The following is a 20,454-nucleotide window of genomic DNA, read 5'->3' as shown; positions in this document are numbered from 1 at the left end:
TGTCTAATTTAAACCTAGTGTACCTATCTTGCCTTACCCATTCCTTCTTTTTTTAAAAATTTTTTTTATTGATTACATATGTGTCCTTACCCCCACATTACCCCCCATTCCCCCCCACTCATGCCGTCACCCCCCTGTTGTCTGTGTCCATTGGTTAGGCCTATATGCTAGCATATAAGTCCTTTGGTTGATCTCTCCCCCTTACCCCCACCCTCCCCTACCTTCCCTCTGAGGTTTGACGGTCTGATGGAGGCTTCTCTGTCTCTGGATCTGTTTTTGTTCATCAGTTTATGTTGTTCATGATATTCCACAAATGAGTGAGATCATGTCATATTTCTCTTTCTCTGACTGGCTTATTTCACTTAGCATAATGCTCTCCAATTCCATTCATGCTGTTGCAAATGGAAAGAACTCCTTCTTTGTTACCGCCGTGTAGTATTCCATTGTGTAGATGTACCACAGTATTTTAATCCACTCATCTATTGATGGGCACTTATGCTGTTTCCAAATCTTAGCTATGGTGAATTGTGCTGCTATGAACATAGGGGTGAACATATCCTTTCTGATTGATGTTTCTAGTTTTCTTGGGATATATTCCTGGAAGTGGGATCACTGGGTCAAATGGGAGTTCCATTTTTAGTTTTTTGAGGAAACTCCATACTGTTCTCCACAGTGGCTGCACCAGTCTGCATTCCCACTAGCAGTGCACGAAGGTTCCTTTTTCTCTACATCCTAGCCAGCACTTGTTGTTTATTGATTTGTTGATGATAGCCATTCTGACAGGTGTGAGATGGTACCACATTGTTGTTTTGATTGCCTATTCCTTCTTGCAAGAATTCCAGAAGGCTTTGCCTTCACCCCTGCATGCCTCCTGGCAGACTGGGTGCTTCCCAGGTTCCATGTGGTGTGGTGTCGAATGCTTCCGATTTCTAGGGATCTGTATCAGTTAATAAGGCAGATTTTATAATGAAAGAAAACACCATAATTTCAAGAGAAACATCAAAAGTGCTTTATTCAAAGTAATGTCCATCACTAGCTACACATTTCCCCCATCTTTCAGGTAATTTGTGAATACCAACCGAATAGAACTCGTCTTGTTTTGAGGCAAACCATTCAGAGACCCAAATTTCCACTTCTGCATATGTTTTGAAGTGCTGTTTAGAAAGTGGATGTGCCATTGATCAGAACAAGTGGTAATCTGAAGGAGCAAGGTCTGGTGAATATGGTGGGTGGGTTAATATTCCCCAGGCATGATCTTTTAATGTGTCTTTAACTGGTTTTGAAGTGTGTGACGGTGTGTTATCATGAAGCAAAATTACTTTGCGTGTCTTCTGGCCCATTCTGGTCATTTCAAGAACAAAGTGTGGTTCAAATTGATTATTTTTTGTTGGTAGCGATCAGTATTAACGGTTTCACCTGGTTTTAGAAGCTCATAATACACCACACCTTCCTGATCCCACCAAAGGCAGATCATTGTCTTCTTTCCAAAGTGATTTGTCCTTACAGTCAATGTTGATGGTTGACTTGGATCAACCCATGATTTTGTACATTTAGGATTCTCAAAATAAATCCACTTTTCATCGCCAGTCACAATTCGATGCTAAAAAGACTTTCTTTCGTGCCATTGAAGCAACATTTTACTGATGACTTTTCGGTTTTCCATTTGTCTTTCGTTCAGTTGATGTGGCTCCCATTTTCTTCCTTTAAATTGGTTCTCAACCTTCCTAATGCCGTGACTCTTTAATACAGTTCCTCATGTTGTGGTGACCCCAACCATAAAATTATTTTTGTTGCTACTTCATAACTATAATTTTGCTACTGTTATGAATTGAAATGTAAATATCTGATATGCAGGATGTATTTTCATTGTTCGCGACCCACAGGTTGAGAACCGCTGCAAAATCTTTGCCATTGCTTGTGAATGATCAGAAATTGTTTGCTGAGCAACGTTTAATCTTTCTGCAAGTTGTTTTTGAGTTTCCAATAATGTTTGCAATTGTTGGTCTTCAAACTTTTTCGGTTGACCTGGAAGTTCTTTGTCTTTCAAATCGAAATCATCACTTTTAAAGCATTTAAACCAGCGTTCACAAGTATCTTGAGATGGAACATGTTCACCATAAGCTTCCCGAAGTGTATGATAACTTTTTCTTCAAAATAAAGTAATGAATTAAGACTCCCCGCAAATGCTCTTTTTTTGGCACAAAATTTGATATTTTTAAGCTTAAAAATATCTATGATGTTAACACCTTCAGCAAATTTGACATGTGAAGTTTTGAAGCTTGCTTTCAATACAACAAAATAGCATACATATCAAATTGTATATATATCAACATATGTGTAACTCCATCTATTGAAAAAAATCTGCATTATTAACTGGTACACCTAGTAGGTAACCTGAGGCTGTGATTCTGGTATATAAAAATTCTGAAAATATTTGGAAAAGTGTGACTTCACAAAGTCTGGCTGCCTTCCATATGTATATTTTAGTGGTAGCCTGTGTCATCTGACGGGCATTGGTGCCAATTCAATCCCAGCAGGAATCTCCGATTTGGGTGAAGTGAAGAAGGAAGCTTTATTGTGACACAGCACTCTGTGAAGTGAGCACAGCTGCAAGGGCCAGGCAGCCCTCTCCCTGTAGGTAGACAGCTCTGCTCTGCTCCTCGCTTGTTTGCTCCTTTTGTTGTTGTTTTTTAATTTGAGCCCTTTTTAGTAGGTATCTTTTGTCTCAGGGTTCACACCTGGGAAATAACAAAGTGGGAAATGCTCTAGAATGGCAGGCCTGCCTTTGGGGACATTGTCTCAGATGTCACCCTTCCTTGGGGGCTGGTCTACCTCAACTGTCCTGAAGCTTGCCTTTCCTTTCTCTTCATGATCTATTCTGCAGAACTGAAGTTCTTACAATTTTTTTGGTTCAATTTACATAAAAAATGTCAAATGTTTAGGAACAAATCTAACAAAAAAATGTGTGTGTGTGTGTGTGTGTGTGTCCTGCTAAGAAATCATTCTCTCCACAAATACATGATGATATATTTTTATATTTTCTTCTAAAAGCTTTATTGTTTTGCTTTCACAATTAAGTCTACTATCCATCTGACTGGTTTAATGTAGAAATCAACTTTAATATTTTTCCATATGGTTCCCAAACATTCCAGAACAATTTATTGAAAATTTCCTCCCTTCACTTCCAACTTTGAAGTACCACATTTGTCAGAAATATGATGTCCATAGGATTTATTATTCAAATTGATTACATTTTGAGAGTAAAAGAGGGCATTGCTAATTACTGCTGTAGAACAAGAGACTTAAACAGGCTGTTTTGAGCAAACTGGGATGATGCTCATCATAAAGCAGGGTTCATATTTCTGGGCTCTCTGTTTTGTTCCATTTCTAACCATCTTTGCACAAGAACCCAGTTTATCTTATTTCCGCAGCTTTAGAATAAGGTGTTATTCTATTAAGTATGTCATCTGATTCTTCAAGATTGTCTTGGATATTCTCGGCCTTTTACCTTCTTACATAGTATTAGAATCACTTGCCATGTTTCACCAAATACAAAACAAATAAAAACTGTTTTTTTAAAAAATATATTTTTATTGATTTCAGAGAGGAATTGAGGGGGAGAGAGCTATAGAAACATCAATGTTGAGAGAGAATCATTGATTTCTGTCTCCTGCATGCCCCACACTGGGGATCGTGCCCGCAACCCAGGCATGTGCCCTTGACTGGAATTGAACCCGTGACCCTTCAGTCTGCAGGCCGACGCTCTATCCACCAAGCCAAACCAGCTAGGGCAAAACTGTTTTTTTAATTGAAATTGCATTGATTATGTAGATCAATTGACATTTCAATAATGAATCATGACCATTGTATAGCTTTCCATTTATTTAGAGCTTCTTTATGTTCTCTCAATAATGATTACAGTTTTCTGTATAGAATTTCATAACATATTTTATTGAACTTATTCCTAGGCATTTGAACAGTTTTTTACATCATTATAAATGCTTTTTAAAACATTTTTTAAAACTTTATAACTCATAGAAATACAAATTAGCCGTGTAAATTGTACTTGTAACCAGCAATGCCTTACTTAACTCACTTTTAAATTCTAGTAATTTAGACTTTAGATGGAAGTATTCATCTGAAATATTATAAGGTTTGCTCTTACTTTCAAATTGTTATGTATTTTATTTTCTGGAGTTACCATATCAGCTAGGATCTTCATTAAATTCCGAATAAGTGATGGCAACATACGTTTTTATCTTGTCAAATTGCCAACTAATTTCTCCTTTAATTTTTTTCTCTTTTTTTGTATTATTTTGAGGGCTTATTATTGGGCACATACAAATTTAGAATTGTTATATTTTCCTTGTGATCGGAATCTTTTTGCCATATGAAGTATGTGTCTTTATCACTTTTACAGGAAAACTTACTTTACTTAATAATCACAGCTATATCTACTTTTATGTTATAGATATATTTTCTGTAGACACCATACAATTTTTTCAATCTAGCCTGTTTTTGCCTTTTAACTGGAATATATAGTCATTTCACATTTTTTAAAAAAATTTTGATTTCAGAGAGGAAGGGAGAGGGAGAGGGAGAGAGAGAGAGAAACACCAATGATGAGAGAATCATTGATCAGCTGCCTCCTGCATGCCCCCTACTGGGGATGGAGCCTGCAACCCAGGCAAGTGTCCTTGACAGGAACCAAACCTGGGACCTTTCAGTCCACAGGCCAACACTCTATCCACTGAGCCAAACCAGCTAAGGCTAGTTATTTCACATTTAAATAATTACTTAAATATTTGGGATTTAATGTAATATTTTGCTATTTGTCATTCCTGTTCTGTCTCTTTTTTCTTTCCCCTTTTTGGATTGGTAATGTAATTTATTTCTCTTTTTTCTCTTTGGTTTATTATGGAAGTTATAAACCCTTTCACTATTCTTCTTTTGGTTACCTTAGACAGTATGAAATGCATTCCTGACTTATCAAATTCTAACATAATTGTACAGACATGTGCCACCTACCTTTGGGATATGTTTTAAGAAACATGTTGTTAGGCAAGTTTGTTGCAGTGCAAACATCATAAAGTGCACTTACACAAACCTAGACAGTACAGCCTACTCTAGACCTAGGCAAAGTAGTGAGCCTATTGTTTCTAAGCTAAAACTCTGTACAGCATGTTCCAGTAAAAAACACCATGAGATTAAGTCCAGCATAAGAGAAAATGATTAAATCAAGAAACACAATAAACACAAAATGTATGCGGCTGCTGCCATTGTAACATTCCATACTTTTTTAAGCACATTGTTCTTTCATAAATAGAAAAATTACCTACTCTAAAATAATGATAAAAGTTATACTATAATAACTACATTTACTATCATTATCAAATATCATGTACTGTGCATAATTGTATATGTATACTATTCTGTGACTGGCAGTGCAGTAGGTTTGTTTACACCAGCGTCACCACAAACATGTAAGTAATGCCTTGCACTATAGTATTATGGTGGCTACAACATCACCAGACAATAGAAAATATTCAGCTCCATTATGATCTTGTGGGACCACCATGGTAGATGCACTGCTGTTGATCAAACTGTCATTAATCAGCTAGTGATAGTAATTGTGCTTTTATTCTCTTCACAGAAAATGCAAGGACTCCAGAAATGTTACCTCTATTTTTCTTGCCCAACATCTATGGTATCCTTTATTTTAATTTTGTGTATGTTTGAAATTCTACAGACATTATTACTATTGTTTCATATGGTCAATATTTATTTAAATTTATATTTAAATTTTTTCCGGCTCTTGTTCTTTTCTTACAATTCTCATGTTCCTTTTGCATAAATAATATTCTGTAGAATTTTTTTGTCTCAGTTTTTGTTTGTCTGAATAAATCTTAAGGAATATTTTTCCTGGGTATAGAATAATTCTGGATTGGCAGGAGTTTTGGGTGGTGTTTGTTCAGCATGTTAAATCAGTCTATAATCTCTGGTTCTCATAACTTCTGTTGATTTATGTATTGTCCTTCTAACTGTTGCTCCTCCTTGGGTACTTTGTCTTTTTTCTTTGGCTGTTTTTATATCTTTCATGATCATCTCTTTGGTTTTCTGTAGTTTCAGTGGAATATGAGTAGAGATGGATTTCTTTGTAGTATCCTGCTTAGGGGGTGAGTAGGATTTCTAAAATCTGTGAATTAATGTTTTAGCATATAAGTTTTATAGTACACATTTTGAATGTTTGATCTTTAAATATTATTCTGTAGCATATTGTCTTTTGCCTTATCTTTTCCTGTTAAACATCTTCTTACTGACTATTTTAACTATTCTTATCCTTCCTTTTATATTTTCCATTCTTTTGTCTTTCTAGGCTTTATTCATTATAGTTGTCTTTCTGGAAGAAATGACAATCCACCTTTTTTCTGTTTAATTTGTTTGTAAATTTATCTATTTAGTTTTTCCTGTGTTATATTTTGAGTTCTAGGATTTCTATTTCATTTTTGTTCTTTTTTAAAAAATATTTTAAAATTCTTCAGAGAGAAAGGGAGAGGGAGGGAGAAATAGAAACATTAGTGATGAGAGAGAATCATTGATTGGCTGCCTTCTGCACACCCGCAACTGGGGGTGGAGCCCATAACCCAGGCTTGTGCCCTGACTGGGAATCAAACCGTAACCTCCTGGTTCATAGGTCAGCGCTCAACCACTGAGCCATACCTGACTGGGCTCTATTTCATTTTTATTTAAATGTGCAGTATCTTTAAATTTTTAGTTATCTGCTGAAATGTTTAACCTTGTTTTTTATCAACTTGATAAAACAGTGTTGTTTTATAATTTGTGTGTGATTATTCCAATATTTAGAGCCCCTGTACTTCTGTTTGCATTATCTGTTTTTTCGTGCTGATTTTTATTCATGTTGTCATAGCTCCTCACCCATCCCACTTATCTTTGGTTATGTGCTAAATAGTGTACTTAAAAAGCTGACTATGAAAATAACTAGTTGCCTGGTGCACAGATTCATGCACATAGAAAGGGAAATAATTAGAAGAAATATTTTAATATTGCTATTTGCCCTTTCACCCTCAGCACCTGGGAGCTGGGAGGTGGCTCCGCGTGCTCCCCCTCCCCCACACCCCCATTTCAGCTGGTTGAACCCGCCTTGGTCTGGTGTCGCTCAATCACCTGCTCCACTATCCTGCCTTGGTCCTGCTCTTGCTCTCATCAAGGCCCATCAGAGCAGCAGCAACTCCACTGCTGCCTGCTGCCAGCGCCACATGGCCAATGACCACCATGTCCGCGCTGTCCCCTGGTGGTCAGCTCACGTCATAGCCATCAGTTGAACTACTGGTCTCCCAGGAGAACTCCCAGTCAAAACACCACCCAAGGGGACAATTTGCATATTAGGCTTCTATTATGTAGGATTTGAGGTTTATAGGTAATCTTTCCCTAGGGATGATTTTTGTTTGCTTCTTCCATATGCCTCTGGATAGTAGCAAACCAGATAGATGCAATCCAATCCCAGGAACTGGAATTGGGGGGACTGTCCAAGGACTTACATCAGGGCTGCATTCTGAGCTGCTGCAGTCATACTCCTAGAGTGTAGTTCTAATGTTGCCATGTGAAAGCACAGGGTCACAATGGGCCCCCAACTTGACAGGCCAAAATTCTGCCTGCCTGACCTTGAACATCATCAAAATGGATGCTTCATGCCCTTTTACCTCAGTTGGATTGGGAAATGTCCCTAGGATAAAAGTAGCCCCAGTTTTCATAGTCACCAATTTACCCAGGATTGCTGAGTACTTCATAATCATGGTAGCTCCCTTAGCTTTGGGCTCATGCTTGCTTGGTTTGTTGTTGTTGTTGTTGTTATTTTGGTTGTGTTAAAAGATCTGAGTTACCTAGTTCATGTTGCAGTAAAGAATTAGATGTTCTCCACATAAAATATTTTTTGAATTCAAGTTTCTGCTCTGAAATTTACTATTTGTTTTAACCTTCAATAATTTGTCATCCATGAGCCTCCTCCCTCATATATAAAAAGGATTTGAGCAGAGTTGCATGGGGCCCTGCAGTTCAGTTTCTACCTGATTAGTCCAATTTACTCTAAATCACTGTGTAGATTTTAGCATACGATCCCAAAGAGAAGGATGACAGAATGCAGTGACTTGCTTTTCTTGTTTGTCCTATACATAAGAGAACCTTCAAAATTGAAGGTGGCAGTAAGCATTTCAAAGGAAAAAAGGAAGGAAAGCTTGCCAACAGATTTGCTAAAATGTTCTTTTTCTTTCATGGAGTCACTGACTATCATCATGGATGTCAGTATTGTCAGTCCAAGAACCCCATTAGTCCTGTCTTTTCTGAGATCAGATAGAAACAAGTAAAGGATTGAGATCAGGCGGCTATAAGAATCTTAGGAAACGTTATTAGCCAGCCCACCAGCTTTGTGGGAGCAAGAAAATTCAGCATTTCAAGCCCCATTCCAAGGAGTGCATTTGACTAAGGTTTATATTGATCACAGAGCCCTTCCCCATCCAGCATTGCAAAAAGCCATCCCATTGCTATCACAATCTGGACTAGATGATGGAAATCAAGAGCCCTTATCAGAAAACACACAAGAAGCTGGTAACAGTGTGATCCTTGCAACCCTGTAGGTTAACAGTCTCCCCTACTTCACTTCTCTGTTGTAGTTTCATGGCAACTATTAAGATAAGACAATTACTTCTTCACTCCTTGTGATCCCACACAAACTACAAACCAAGTGGATAAAGGAAAAGAAGCTCTCTCATTGTTTGAAATAAGAGGGGCTATAACAGAATACTAATCCTGTAGAAAAAGGGTCAGAAACACTGGCCAAGGCAAATTTATCTTCATAATCCAACCCTTAATTGGGCTGCTCTCCTACATTTCTATTGAATGTCTGCTTTTAAGCCTCCCTTCAGCAATGACTATCTCTCTATCATAGCTTCCAGAAGTCTATCTGTGAAATAAATTACAGTTCTATAATTTTTCTCATGGCTATCAAGAGAGTACAGCAGTTTCTTAGTTTACTGTCAAGAATCTACATATCTGATTGATGCATTCAAAAGCAATCACTAAATTTTTCAATATAAAGAAAGGAAAATAGATACTTATGCCAAAGATAATGGGTGTAAACAGCCAACAAAACTGACATTACAAAGGAAATTAGAGATTTGTTTTGGGGTGGTGGATTTATTGTAGAAGATATATGAAAACTATCACCATTGAAAGGGCCAGTAATAAAGTCTGAGCTTGGCCTTGGACTTCCACAGTGTCTAAGGGGAAGAAAGTCTGCCTAAGAACAGGATGTTAGCTGAGGGATTGTGTCGAATGAAAAAAATGAATGGATGGTCGGCCACAAAATTTTCCTCTGGCATGAGCATGCAGAAGGTGGCAATTCCGGCTGTGGCAGCTGCTGCCTCTGTGCCCTCCTCATTAACTTCCACAAATGACTTGTGGACAATTTTTGATATAAAAAGTTCTCTGGCTCTTGACATGCCAGACAGATCAGCCTTGCTATTAAAGAGATCCTCTATACCCAGGCTGGCCAGGTGAGAGTTGAGGTTGTAGCTCTCTTCCAGCTTGAACTTCGGCAGGTGGACGTTGACTTCAATGGAACTCAGATTCTCAGGTTTGGTCCACTCATGCAGTTTTTCCAGGGTCAATTGTTCTTCGATCTGAAATGAGAAAGGGCAAAAGAAGAGGTGAGAACTCTTTCACATAAACAAGGCAATACACATTATTTACATGGATGGACTCATGTTATCAGTTGCTAATTCGTTTCCTTCTCTTTCTGTACCAAAATAGATTCCATTTGGAGGATTTCATTTCTTTTCAGCAACAGTTGATAATAGAAGAGAGATGTGGTCCAAGCCTTTGGACATCAGATGCTTCAACTACCCATCCATCCACCCACTCAACCATCCACCCACCCAGGCTTTCCTAAACCCCTACCACACTGGATTACTGTGATAGGCCATGATGGCTGTGATTGCTTTAACTGGTTGATTGATGCAAGGTAAAACTCAAAAGTTTTCTTCTATTTCTTCTATTCTGAACCCTACTGATCACTGTGGTTATCTGTGAACTCACTGTGCTGAAGTAATCTCTAATAGATTTAGCTTGTGGGTAAAAAGAGAAAAGGGACTAGTTCCTCATCTAAAATTGGGAGAGGGTTAATAATAGTACCTACCTTATAGCATTGTTGTGAGCATTAAATGATTTAATGTATACAAAGCACTTGGCACACAGTACTAGTAAGTGCCACAAGAATGTCAGCTATTATCATTACCATATTACTACTACTATTGGACTAGAATGGGCCCTTCATTCCACTTGTTCTACTGATGCTGATTATCTCTTTTATGAGGCTGGAGAATTTTTTTTATAATCACAGAAGAGACAAATATGAAAATACAATTAAAAGAAGGAACATACTGATTTTAATACACACTTCATACATGCCAATAATTAATATTGGACCTCTTCCTGATAACAAGTTTGGTTAGGGAGAGGGTAGAGAAAAACCACACAGCAGGCTAGAGACACTAAAGAAAACCATAATCTTCACAGTTTTGCCTAGTCCTACCCTGAAAAGAAATGTCTTCACTTTAACTGAAATAAAATAGAAACATCATAGAAAGTTCATATGAGAACATAGGCTTTGCTTTCAAGCTAGTGTGTCATATGGGTCTTTTCTACCACATAGCTGTTGGAAATTTAATTCACAATCTATATGAATTGTAATGAGAATGAGCAGTGTAATAATAGGATTTTGTAGTACAAGTTGAAGATACCTACTAAGAATTTTTTGGGATTTTTAATTTTAATAAATTTGTTTCAATAATATAATTCTAATTTTAATGCACTTTCCTCTAAAGTTCATTTAAGAAAATTCCTGTGAGCTGCCACTGACATGTTACATTTAATATAGATTCTTAGACGCCCCCTACCACAACCGTACACTGACAGTGTCTGAAAAGTTAATCTTAGGGCTTCAGAGTAGCAAACATTAATGACCTACTACCACACAACATACACACAGTCTGAACCCATCTATCATAAAGAAACATGAAGCATGAGTGTGGGAGCCGTTACCTTCTTCAGACCTGTGGCCTCGTCCTCGATGTCATCTGGCAGCAGGATGACCATGCTGAGGTCCCTGCCTTGGTAAGGCAGCTCCAGCACCCGGCACTTAAGGTCCTCGATGTAGCCAAATGGAAATTTGCTCTTCTGATACATCATTTTCACCGTTTTTGTGTCTTTCTAAACAGTTGAAAAAACCAAGTCACTCACAGTATTATCTGCATTCTCTTACAGCAAGGAGCAATTTTATAATTACATCACCTCACCTTATTCAATCTGAACGGTGTATCGGTTGTGGCCTCTTTACTGAATTTCTCCTGCCAGTTTCCTTTGAAATAGATGGCATTAACTAGCACAAGTTTGGTCATATTATCAACCACGCCTGCAGCCAACAATTCTGGAATTTTCCCTAAAGAAATAAAGTAAGTTTTTTTTTTAATTCACATATCAGCATTCCATTTTTCAATTGCATTGAAATGCAATTTAAATTCATAGTTTTTATTTAATTCCCATTAATGTATTAAGTTAAGGAAGCCGTACCAGTGTATTTTGAGTGTAAATAAACCAACTAAAGGGTTTAAAAGTTAAAAACAGGACAATCTTTTCTGCATTGTTTGAGAAACAATGAGCCTTCTTTTGGGAATGGCCATTCTTTAGGAGGCATAAAAAATATTTCTTAATGAAAATGATTTTTAAATAAATTACTTCTTCAAAGCCTCCAAGTGGAAGCTGCTCTCACAGAAAATATTTTCACAGATATCTGAAGGCTAGGACAGTTAGTCCTCTGAAACAGCAGTTACCCTGTGACCACAGCATGGCCATAAAGAATGCCTTGGATGGGAGACAGGTGTTTGGTAGGTGCCTTGACTCAGACCTTGACGAGGTTAGAGAGAGTTGTAATGGAGAAAGAGCTGAGATGGAGCCACCCCTGACAGCTTAGACAAGACATTTGCCAAAATACAAATGGCCACAGCAGTTTGTGTCACATGTATGAGAATACTAGAGGCCTAATGCTCAAAAATTGTGCAAGGGGCTCGGCGCCTGCTGCCGCAGCTGCCACTGCAGCTTCATCCGGAAAGGTCATCTGGTCTAAATAGCATATTATGCTCTTATTATTATAGACTAGTGAATCCGTGCACAAAATTCGTGCACTGGAGGAGGGGCGTGGTGTCCCACAGCCTCGCCAGTGTCTTCTCGCCGTCCGGGGAGTGGGACTAAGCCGTGAGTCAGACATCCCTAGCACTGCCGCAGAGGCGGGAGAGTCTCCTGTCACCGCCGCAGCACTGCTAGCCGTGAGCCCGGCTTCTGGTTGAGTGGCACTCCCCCTGTGGGAATGCACTGACCACCATGGAGCGGCTCCTGCATTGAGTGGGATCGGGCCAAAACCAGCTCTCCAACATCCCTCAAGGGGTGCTGGATCGTAAGAGGGCACAGGCCAGGCCGAGGGACCCCACAGGTGCACGATTGGGGCTGGGGAGAGATGCGGGAGGTTGGCCAGCCAGGAAGGGACCAGGAGAAGGCACCAGGGCGTGTCTGGCCTGTTATGCTCAATCCTGATTGGCCAGACACCAGCATCAAGCTAACCTACTGGTCATAGTGTCTGCCCCCTGGTGGACAGTGCACATCATAAGGAGCAATTGGGTGGCCTTAGCATATCACTAGCATATTATGCTTTGGTTGAACAGATGACTGACCTGATGACCCGACACTTAGCATATTAGGCTTTTATATAGGACTAGAGGCCTGGTGCACAAAAATTTGTGCACTCAGGGGGGAAGGGGGGTCCCCCAGCCCGGCCTGTGCCCTCTCGCAGTCTGGGACCCCTCGGGAGATAACGACCTGCTGGCTTAGACCTGCTCCCAGGTGGCAGAGGGCATGCCCAATCCCTAGGTGCAGCTCCTGGGCAGGCTCAGAGCAGGGCCGATTGGGGAGTTGGGGCGCCGCCCCCTGTCATGCACAGAGCAGGGCAGATCGGGAGGTTGCGATGCCACCCTCAGTCACGCTCAGGGTAGGGCCAATTGGGGGGTTGGGGCACCGCCCCCTGTCACACTCAAGGAAGGGTCGATGGGGAGGTTGCGGCACCACCCCCTGTCACGCACAGAGCAGGGCCCATCAGGGGGGTTGTGGTGCCACCCGTCACATACAGAGCTGGCCGAATAGGGGGTTGGGGCACTGCCCCCAATCACGTAAAGAGCAGGGCCCATCAGAGGTTTGAGGAGCTCCCCCCTGTCACTCACAGAGTAGGGCCGATAGGGGAGTTGGGGCACTGCCCCCTGTCACACACAGAGCAGGGCGGATCAGGGGGTTGGGGTGCTGCACCCTGTCACACTCAAGGCAGGGCCAATGGGGAGGTTATGGCTCTACCCCGTTACACACAGAGCAAGGCCCGTGGAGGGGGGTTGGGGCGCCGCCCTCTACCACCTACAGAGCAGCGCCAATCAGGTGGTTGGGGCGCCACCACTGACACACTCAGGGCAGGGCCGATGGAGAGGTTATGGTTCTACCCCATCACACACAGAGCAGGGGCCCGTGGGGGTGGGGGAGGGTTGGGGCGCCGCACCCTGTCACACACAGAGCCGCAGGGCGATCAGGGGGTTGGGGAGCTCCCCCCATCAGGCACAGAGCAGGTCTGATCAGAGGGTTGGGGCGCCTTCCCCTGTCATGAACAGAGCAAGGCAGATAGGGAGGTTGTGGCCCCGCCCCCTGTCACACACAGAGCCGCAGGGCGATCAGGAGGTTTGGGCACTGCCCCCTGTCACGCTGATCACGGTGCCAGGAGCCTCGCTGCTCCACTGATCCCGGTGCCAGGAGGCATGTTACCCTTTTACTATATAGAATAGAGGCCTGGTGCACGGGTGGGGGCCGGCTGGTTTGCCCTGAAGGGTGTCCTGGATCAGGGTGGGGGTCCCCACTGGGTTGCCTGGCCAGTCTGGCTGAGGGGCTGAGGGCCATTTTCAGTCTGGCGGGTGACTGAAGCTCCCAACTGCTCCTTTTTTTCTTTTTCTTTTTTTCGATTCTGGGCCAGCTTTAGCTCTGAGGCCTCGCTGCTGAAAGCAGGTTTCTGGCCTTTACCTTCTGTATTTGATACAATGTTGCGGTCCGGCTGGCTGAAGCCCAGCTGACTGAAAGCCGGTTTCTGGGGTTTTGTTTAGCTTCTATATTTGCAACATAGTTGCTTAGAGTTGCAGCTGAGATGCCGGCAAGTCAGGCGGGGAACGTTGGAGTCTGCATCACTGGAGCAAGCAAGCCTCCCTGTTCACTTCAGTGCATGGCTGCCGGCCGCCATCTTGGCTGACAGTTAATTTGCATAAGGATATGCTGATTAGCCAATGGGAAGGGTAGCGGTCGTACGCTAATTACCATGTTTCTCTTTTATTAGTGTAGATTCTTTTCCATAATCTGGGCCAGGATGGAATTCCCTCAAAGGTTTATCCTTTTTATCCTACATTGAATGTTACTTTTAATTTTAACATGTGGTTTGGTGAATTTATGGGGAAAATATTTAGCTGCTTCTGTGAAAGCATGTTGAACTTCCTACTTTGAGGAATATCCACATTCAAAAGCTGTCTGGCACTGGGCAGTGGCAGAGTTTACCCCCAGCACGAGGGTGAGGGCAGAGGAAAAGGGCAGGGAATCATCTGCAGGTTGGGAAAGTGGAAGGAGGAAAGGAATGGCCAGTGTGTAATGAATGCCTACATTTGGCCCACTCTCTTACCTTCAGTCTGCCCTTTGACCCACTCGTTTATCACCTTTCTTGCATCTTCAGAGGCTCGCTGAAAATCTACACTGGCCAGTTCAGCACCATACATTTTCTGGGTTGAAGCTAAGAACTCCTGTTTAAAATAAAAAAGGTAAAAAAAAACCCCCACAAAACAGGAATAACTCCTACTAGATACAGAAATGGTTTTCTAAAATCCTTAAAAGCAGTAGAAATTGTCCTAAAAGACATAAATTTCATTGTAACAAAAAAATTCTAACCCTTATACTTTTTGCATTATGGTAAAAAACACATAACAAACACTAAATTTACCCCCTTAATCATTTTAAGTGTACAGTTCAGTAGTTTTGGTGTTGCATAAAATTTACCAATTCTTTTCTGATCTTTGGCTAACATTTTCATAAATAAGTATACAATGGTTGTTCTTGGAAGTGAATTATGGAATTCACTCTTGCTTTAAGTAACACAGCCAGGGTCAGTCTTTTCCTGTGAAGATTATCAAATGAAATCAGATCCTTAATGGGTATACTGCCATATGTTTAAATTCTGTATCATATTTCTGAATGTATATAAAAATGAAAACTGAGTTCTATGACTTGATTGTGCTGTCTGCACTTTTTCGTGAGTTTTAGCTTATGAATGTAAAGTACTCACCGGGAGGAACTCATAGGTTTTCTCTCCGTATAACCTATTAGCAAGTTTGAGAATATAGGGAGCTCCCCGCTTGTTGATATCAGCATTCAGACTCTGAAAACTTGAATGAATCTCCTTAACTGCATCGAAGTGAAGAGTCTAAAATAGAAGAAAGCATTCTTTCTATAGCCATTTATTTTGAAACGAATTCCTTGACATTTGCTTCTATGAAATTAAATTAATGCTTTTATTACTAATTATCAATAATTCCCAGCCCAATACTTTATTAAACTTTCATTGGAGAACAAGAAAATAAAGAATCTAAAATGTATCACTTTGTGAGACATAATTACATTAAAAGCTCTTTTTATGTCACTTTTTATCATTATATTTCCATGAGTGGAAGTGGTTAATAGGCTAAATATTTACCTATGTCTGCTTTTTCTACAAAGAAAATCATAACTGGTATATTCACATATAAATTCTGTATCAATTAGTGTTTTACTGAAAGTTCTCAGAAATAAACAGTAAAATTAAGAATCATCCCCTATGTGGAAGCACAAAGATATTACAGAATTGAGGGGATTTTTAAACTACACTATCAGCATCAGTAACTTAAAAATAACATCTATAAACTTAACATTCAGCAAAAGTTTAATTTTCATGTTACAAATCAAGAATCCCTTCATGGTTTTATGAGTACTGGGCTGGTTCCTTATTTTAACACACAAAGAATAAACCTACACAATGTACAAAGTCCAGTTACTCACCAAGATAGGGAATGTTTGCACAGTTGCGATGATAGATCTGCTTTAATGGAAAAGCAGGGGAACCCTTAAAACTATTTTTTGCTGAGACAAAACAGTCCCTGGATAAACCTCAAAATAGAAGCTGACATTACCCTGCAAGAAGCAACTAACAGTTATTACCAGGGGGTAAAATAAAAAAATGGATTTTGGGAAATATAAAAGTGCTTTCATGTCTGCAGTGGTAAAGACCACTGGTTTTTCATAAATTGCTGAAATAAAAGATTTGCAGCTGGAACAGATGGGTAAAGTTGAATCCAAGGCTGGACCATCCCCAGTTACTGGCACCTTGGAATCTTTCCCCTACTTTCAAGGAGAGCTGGAGTTCCCCTCTCAGAATTCAACAAAGACCACACAGCACAGTTGTAACTTTCTTCACCGCTGTATGCTCAGCCAAACAGAAAACAGTGCCTGGCACATAGTATGTGCTCAGTAAAAACTCAATCATGCCGAAACCGGTTTGGCTCAGTGGATAGAGCATCGGCCTGCGGACTGGGAGATCCCGGGTTAGATTCCGGTCGAGGGCATGTGCCTTGATTGCGGGCACATTCCCAGTGTGAGATGTGCAGGAGGCAGCTGGTCGATGTTTCTCTCTCATCGATGTTTCTAACTCTCTATCCCTCTCCCTTCCTCTCTGTAAAAAATCAATAAAATATATTTAAAAAAAAAAAACAAAAAAAACAAAAAACTCAATCATGAGTGAAAGCCTGCATATAAATGAACTGCTCTTGGGGCTTTTCTGAAAGTCTGGCCTCATCGTGTGTAGATGTGGAACACACAAGCACAGTGTTTAAAACTCCCTGTAAGAGCTCAAAGGCACAGCTTTTTAGGAGGGACTTTCAGGGAACCCAGACACCTTTTGTTAGTTTCTGCTGACCTTGGACATCTGTGCCTCGGTAGTGCCTCTGGCCCCCAGAAAGACCATGGCCAGCGCTGAGGAAATGCTCATGGGGGAGATGAAGATGTTCCCAGAGGGGTTGTTGTCCTTCAGGGTGCGGAAGAGGTCCACTGCGAACCGGGTGTTGGCCAAGCTCAGCTGCTCCATGGTGAGGCTACAACACAGGACAGAGGCCTAGCACACCAGCAAATATGGCAATGACATCTCTCCACGTCTCCCTCGCCCTGAAATACCCAGAAACTTGTACTTCCTTTTCTTTTTCCAGGAGGGCAAGAGCACTGTCTCATGAGCACACAGGTGGGAACTGGACAAGGATCCATCAGCGACCCAGGGCCAGGACCCAGGGAGCTAAGTGGGCTCTGACTTGCAGACTCAGCAGCCAGCACTGGGCCTTTCCTACTCAGTTGGGGAGCACACACAGTTCCCACCCTTTACCTGAAATGATAATTTGCTATTAGAAAATCATAGCTACCTACTCCACATTAAAGCAAATTTCAGCAAAGTTATCTATTTTCCTCATTTTCAAGATTCAGTTGCTAACGTTTAGAGAGGTGAAGTGTCCCAAGCCTCGTGGCTGGTATAGGATGTGAGAGTTTGAAAACCCAGCACAGGCCTTAGGGTCGCGGTGCAGCCCACCAGGAGCAGGGGACAAGCATCCCCTCTGACACCCACCCCTCAGGTGCAGGTGACTGGCCTTCCACTTCAGCTCAGAAGGCAGCTTACCAATCCTGACTCCTCTCAGAGCTTGTTTCCACAGAGATGGGCAAGGAAGAATAATAGTGGTGCTAGCTGCTTCCCTGTCAGTAATACATTGAATTAACACTGTTGTTACTGGAAAGTAACCTCTAGGATCACATTAGCCTCCACTCCCTGCTCCCTTCCTCACTTCTTCCTCCCTCCCTTCTTCCTTCCCTCTATCCCTTCTTCAGCAATGAAAAGCTATGGCCCCATGGGCTGCCTAAAAACTGTCACAAACTGCTCAAGGAAGCAGAAAGTTGAGAAAGAAATAAAAATATTATGATCTCAGGCTTGGCTCTGGCTTCAGGCTAGAGGATGAGTCCAATCCATCTCAGGCCCCCCCGCCCCCCCACACACACACAAAGCCCCACATTGGGGGGTTGGGAAGAGGGTTTTCCCAGTGTTGCCTCCTGCTCATATGAGCAGTGTAGGCAGCAAACCCAAGGTACAGGCAGCAATCCCAGAGAAAGGGCAGAGGCTGCGGGTACCCAGGCCCCTAAAGGCCAGGGCAGAGCCAGGAGTAGGCACCTGGCAGATCCCAGCCCTGGGAGCCCCACTGGTTCAGTCCCACTTCCCTAATGGGCCTGGTGCCCAGATCTTACCCTTTTGCTCGCTGCTCCTGGGAGGGGCTTCAGATCTGAAGATGCCCAGCAGCCACAAGCACCGCCCTTATATAGTCCCTGAGATGGGTGCAGCCTGGGAGGGGCTTGGGATCTGATGATGCCCTGCAGTGCAAAACATGTCCCTGAAGTGGGTGCAGTTCTGGGCCTGCAGCAGGAGGAAAGGGGTGGGGTGGGGTGGAGGGAAGGGCGGGCCCTGGGGCTGGGTGCTGGAGCACAGTGGAAGAAGGAGCATGGTGGGGCAGCAGGGCAGGCAGAGCAGGAGTCTGGGCACTGTCAGTAGAAGCCTAGATGAGGGTGGATTACTCAGGAGATGAGCAACTTATTGAGTCTGGGTGAACTCAGATGTCTGGCAAGGACCTGATGGCCTAGTTCTTGCCTAAGTGTGAATCACTGAGATGACATAATGTATCACCTCTTACAGGGCAAATCAGTCCCTCTGAATCTCATCTATATACTCCAAATTGGTTTTCTTTTCCTGTGTTTTTGTTTTTGTTTTGTAGGGTGGGGAGGGACCTCCAGTATAAGGTAAAACAGTCCTTTCAACTAATGGTCATTAGTGCCAGTTCAATGCCACCAGGAATCCCCAATTTAGGGTGCAGTGAAGAAGGAAACTTTATTCAGTGCAAACAGTTCAATTGTGATACAGCTCAAATTCAGTTACTAGCATGAAGCAGCAGGTGGCAAGGTGGCCCTGTCTGGCTAGTCAGCTCTGCTCTGGTCTGCTCCACCTGCTCCATTCCCATCTCCCTCTTCCTGTTTCTCCAGGAAACAATCTTGAGTGGAAAGAGAAAGTGTGCTCCCAGAGCCAGAAAGAAGCTGGCTTAGAGCGAAGACCCCACCCCTGGTCTCTGATTGGTCCATCCTTATGCAAAGGAAGACTCCAAGTCCTCTAAGTTTCATTGCTCCAGAAAGCACTGTCCTGATTGGTCGGAATGGAGCTGCTCTGATTGGTTAGTGAAAATGCTGATAAGGATAGAAGTGCACAGTTCCAGTTGAATGGGGAAAGTCTCAGTCTTAAAGATTGAAACATATTCTTGGGACCCCTTTCTAAGGGATGGCTCAGATGCAGGAACACAGTGCAGGCAGGCAGCTCAGTGCAGTGTTCTCCTTGAAGTGCCCTCCTGGTGAGCCCCCTCCCCTCCCCTATCCTGTAGAAATGGCTACAAGGGTCTGTCTTATAAATTTGAGTCTATTTAGACACCAAGAGTCCTTCTTGGTAGGTATTTTCTTTCTAAGGTCCCAAGTTCCGAATATCAACCTTGATGTTACTATCTTTAGAAACCAAACCGAATTTTCCCCATATTCTTCTCACAGTGATGGCTACACCACTATTTCTGTGGGTCGTTTGTTGGTTTCCCACTTTAAATGTCTGGGAATGTAACTTCACCAAAATTTACAGTGGTTAACAGTCTGAAATAATTCTACATTCATGAAACTTGTCCCCTGTTTTCTTACAAATCTCAACATGAAACAGCAACAAAGAAAAAGCCCTATTTTGTGTGTGTGTGTGTGTGTGTGTGTGTGTGTGTGTGTGTGTGTTAGTATGGATAATATAGTGTGAAAGGGATTGTAGATTTTTGTTTGTTTTTTACTCTGGGAACCTGTTTATCATGAAAAGGGTCAAGGAAGGTGCAATAGTGAGTGACAAAAATATTCTCCATAGATTTTTTTTAAAGCAAGAAGTGTTTAATAATGAAGATATTAGACTGATTTACAGTTTATTAAATAAAGAAACCAACACTTATTGAAAGCCAGTTATTGCTAAATTCAAGTGGTATGATCAGATCTGGTAAGCTCTCCACCATTTCTCACAGAACCAGGGCGCCAATCACTGGCTTCTTCAAAGAGGTCAATGTGAGAAAGTCAGGAAAGAGAGGCTGCTCTGAGAAGTTGTTAAAGTAAAATCTGAGACACATTAGTTGAAGAAAAAAGTTT

General features: G+C 41.8%; 1 protein-coding gene across 1 annotated transcript; it reads right to left on the bottom strand.

Annotated features, from left to right (window-relative positions):
• Positions 1-9,183: 9,183 nt before the first annotated feature.
• On the bottom strand, positions 9,184-17,992 carry LOC102430085 (leukocyte elastase inhibitor-like). Its single transcript, XM_014448555.2, has 7 exons — positions 17,882-17,992; positions 17,138-17,312; positions 15,476-15,613; positions 14,819-14,936; positions 11,370-11,512; positions 11,116-11,283; positions 9,184-9,695 (listed from the first exon to the last, which is right to left on the bottom strand). The coding sequence occupies exons 2-7, from the start codon at positions 17,303-17,305 to the stop codon at positions 9,294-9,296; spliced, it is 1,137 nt and encodes a 378-aa protein (XP_014304041.1). The 5' UTR covers positions 17,306-17,312; positions 17,882-17,992; the 3' UTR covers positions 9,184-9,293.
• Between the last annotated feature and the right edge of the window lie 2,462 nt (positions 17,993-20,454).

The sequence above is a fragment of the Myotis lucifugus genome, unplaced genomic scaffold, assembly GCF_000147115.1.
Source record: "Myotis lucifugus unplaced genomic scaffold, Myoluc2.0 scaffold_859, whole genome shotgun sequence".
In the NCBI taxonomy this organism is placed as follows: domain Eukaryota; kingdom Metazoa; phylum Chordata; class Mammalia; order Chiroptera; family Vespertilionidae; genus Myotis; species Myotis lucifugus.
This window is presented reverse-complemented; position numbering and strand designations above follow the sequence as displayed.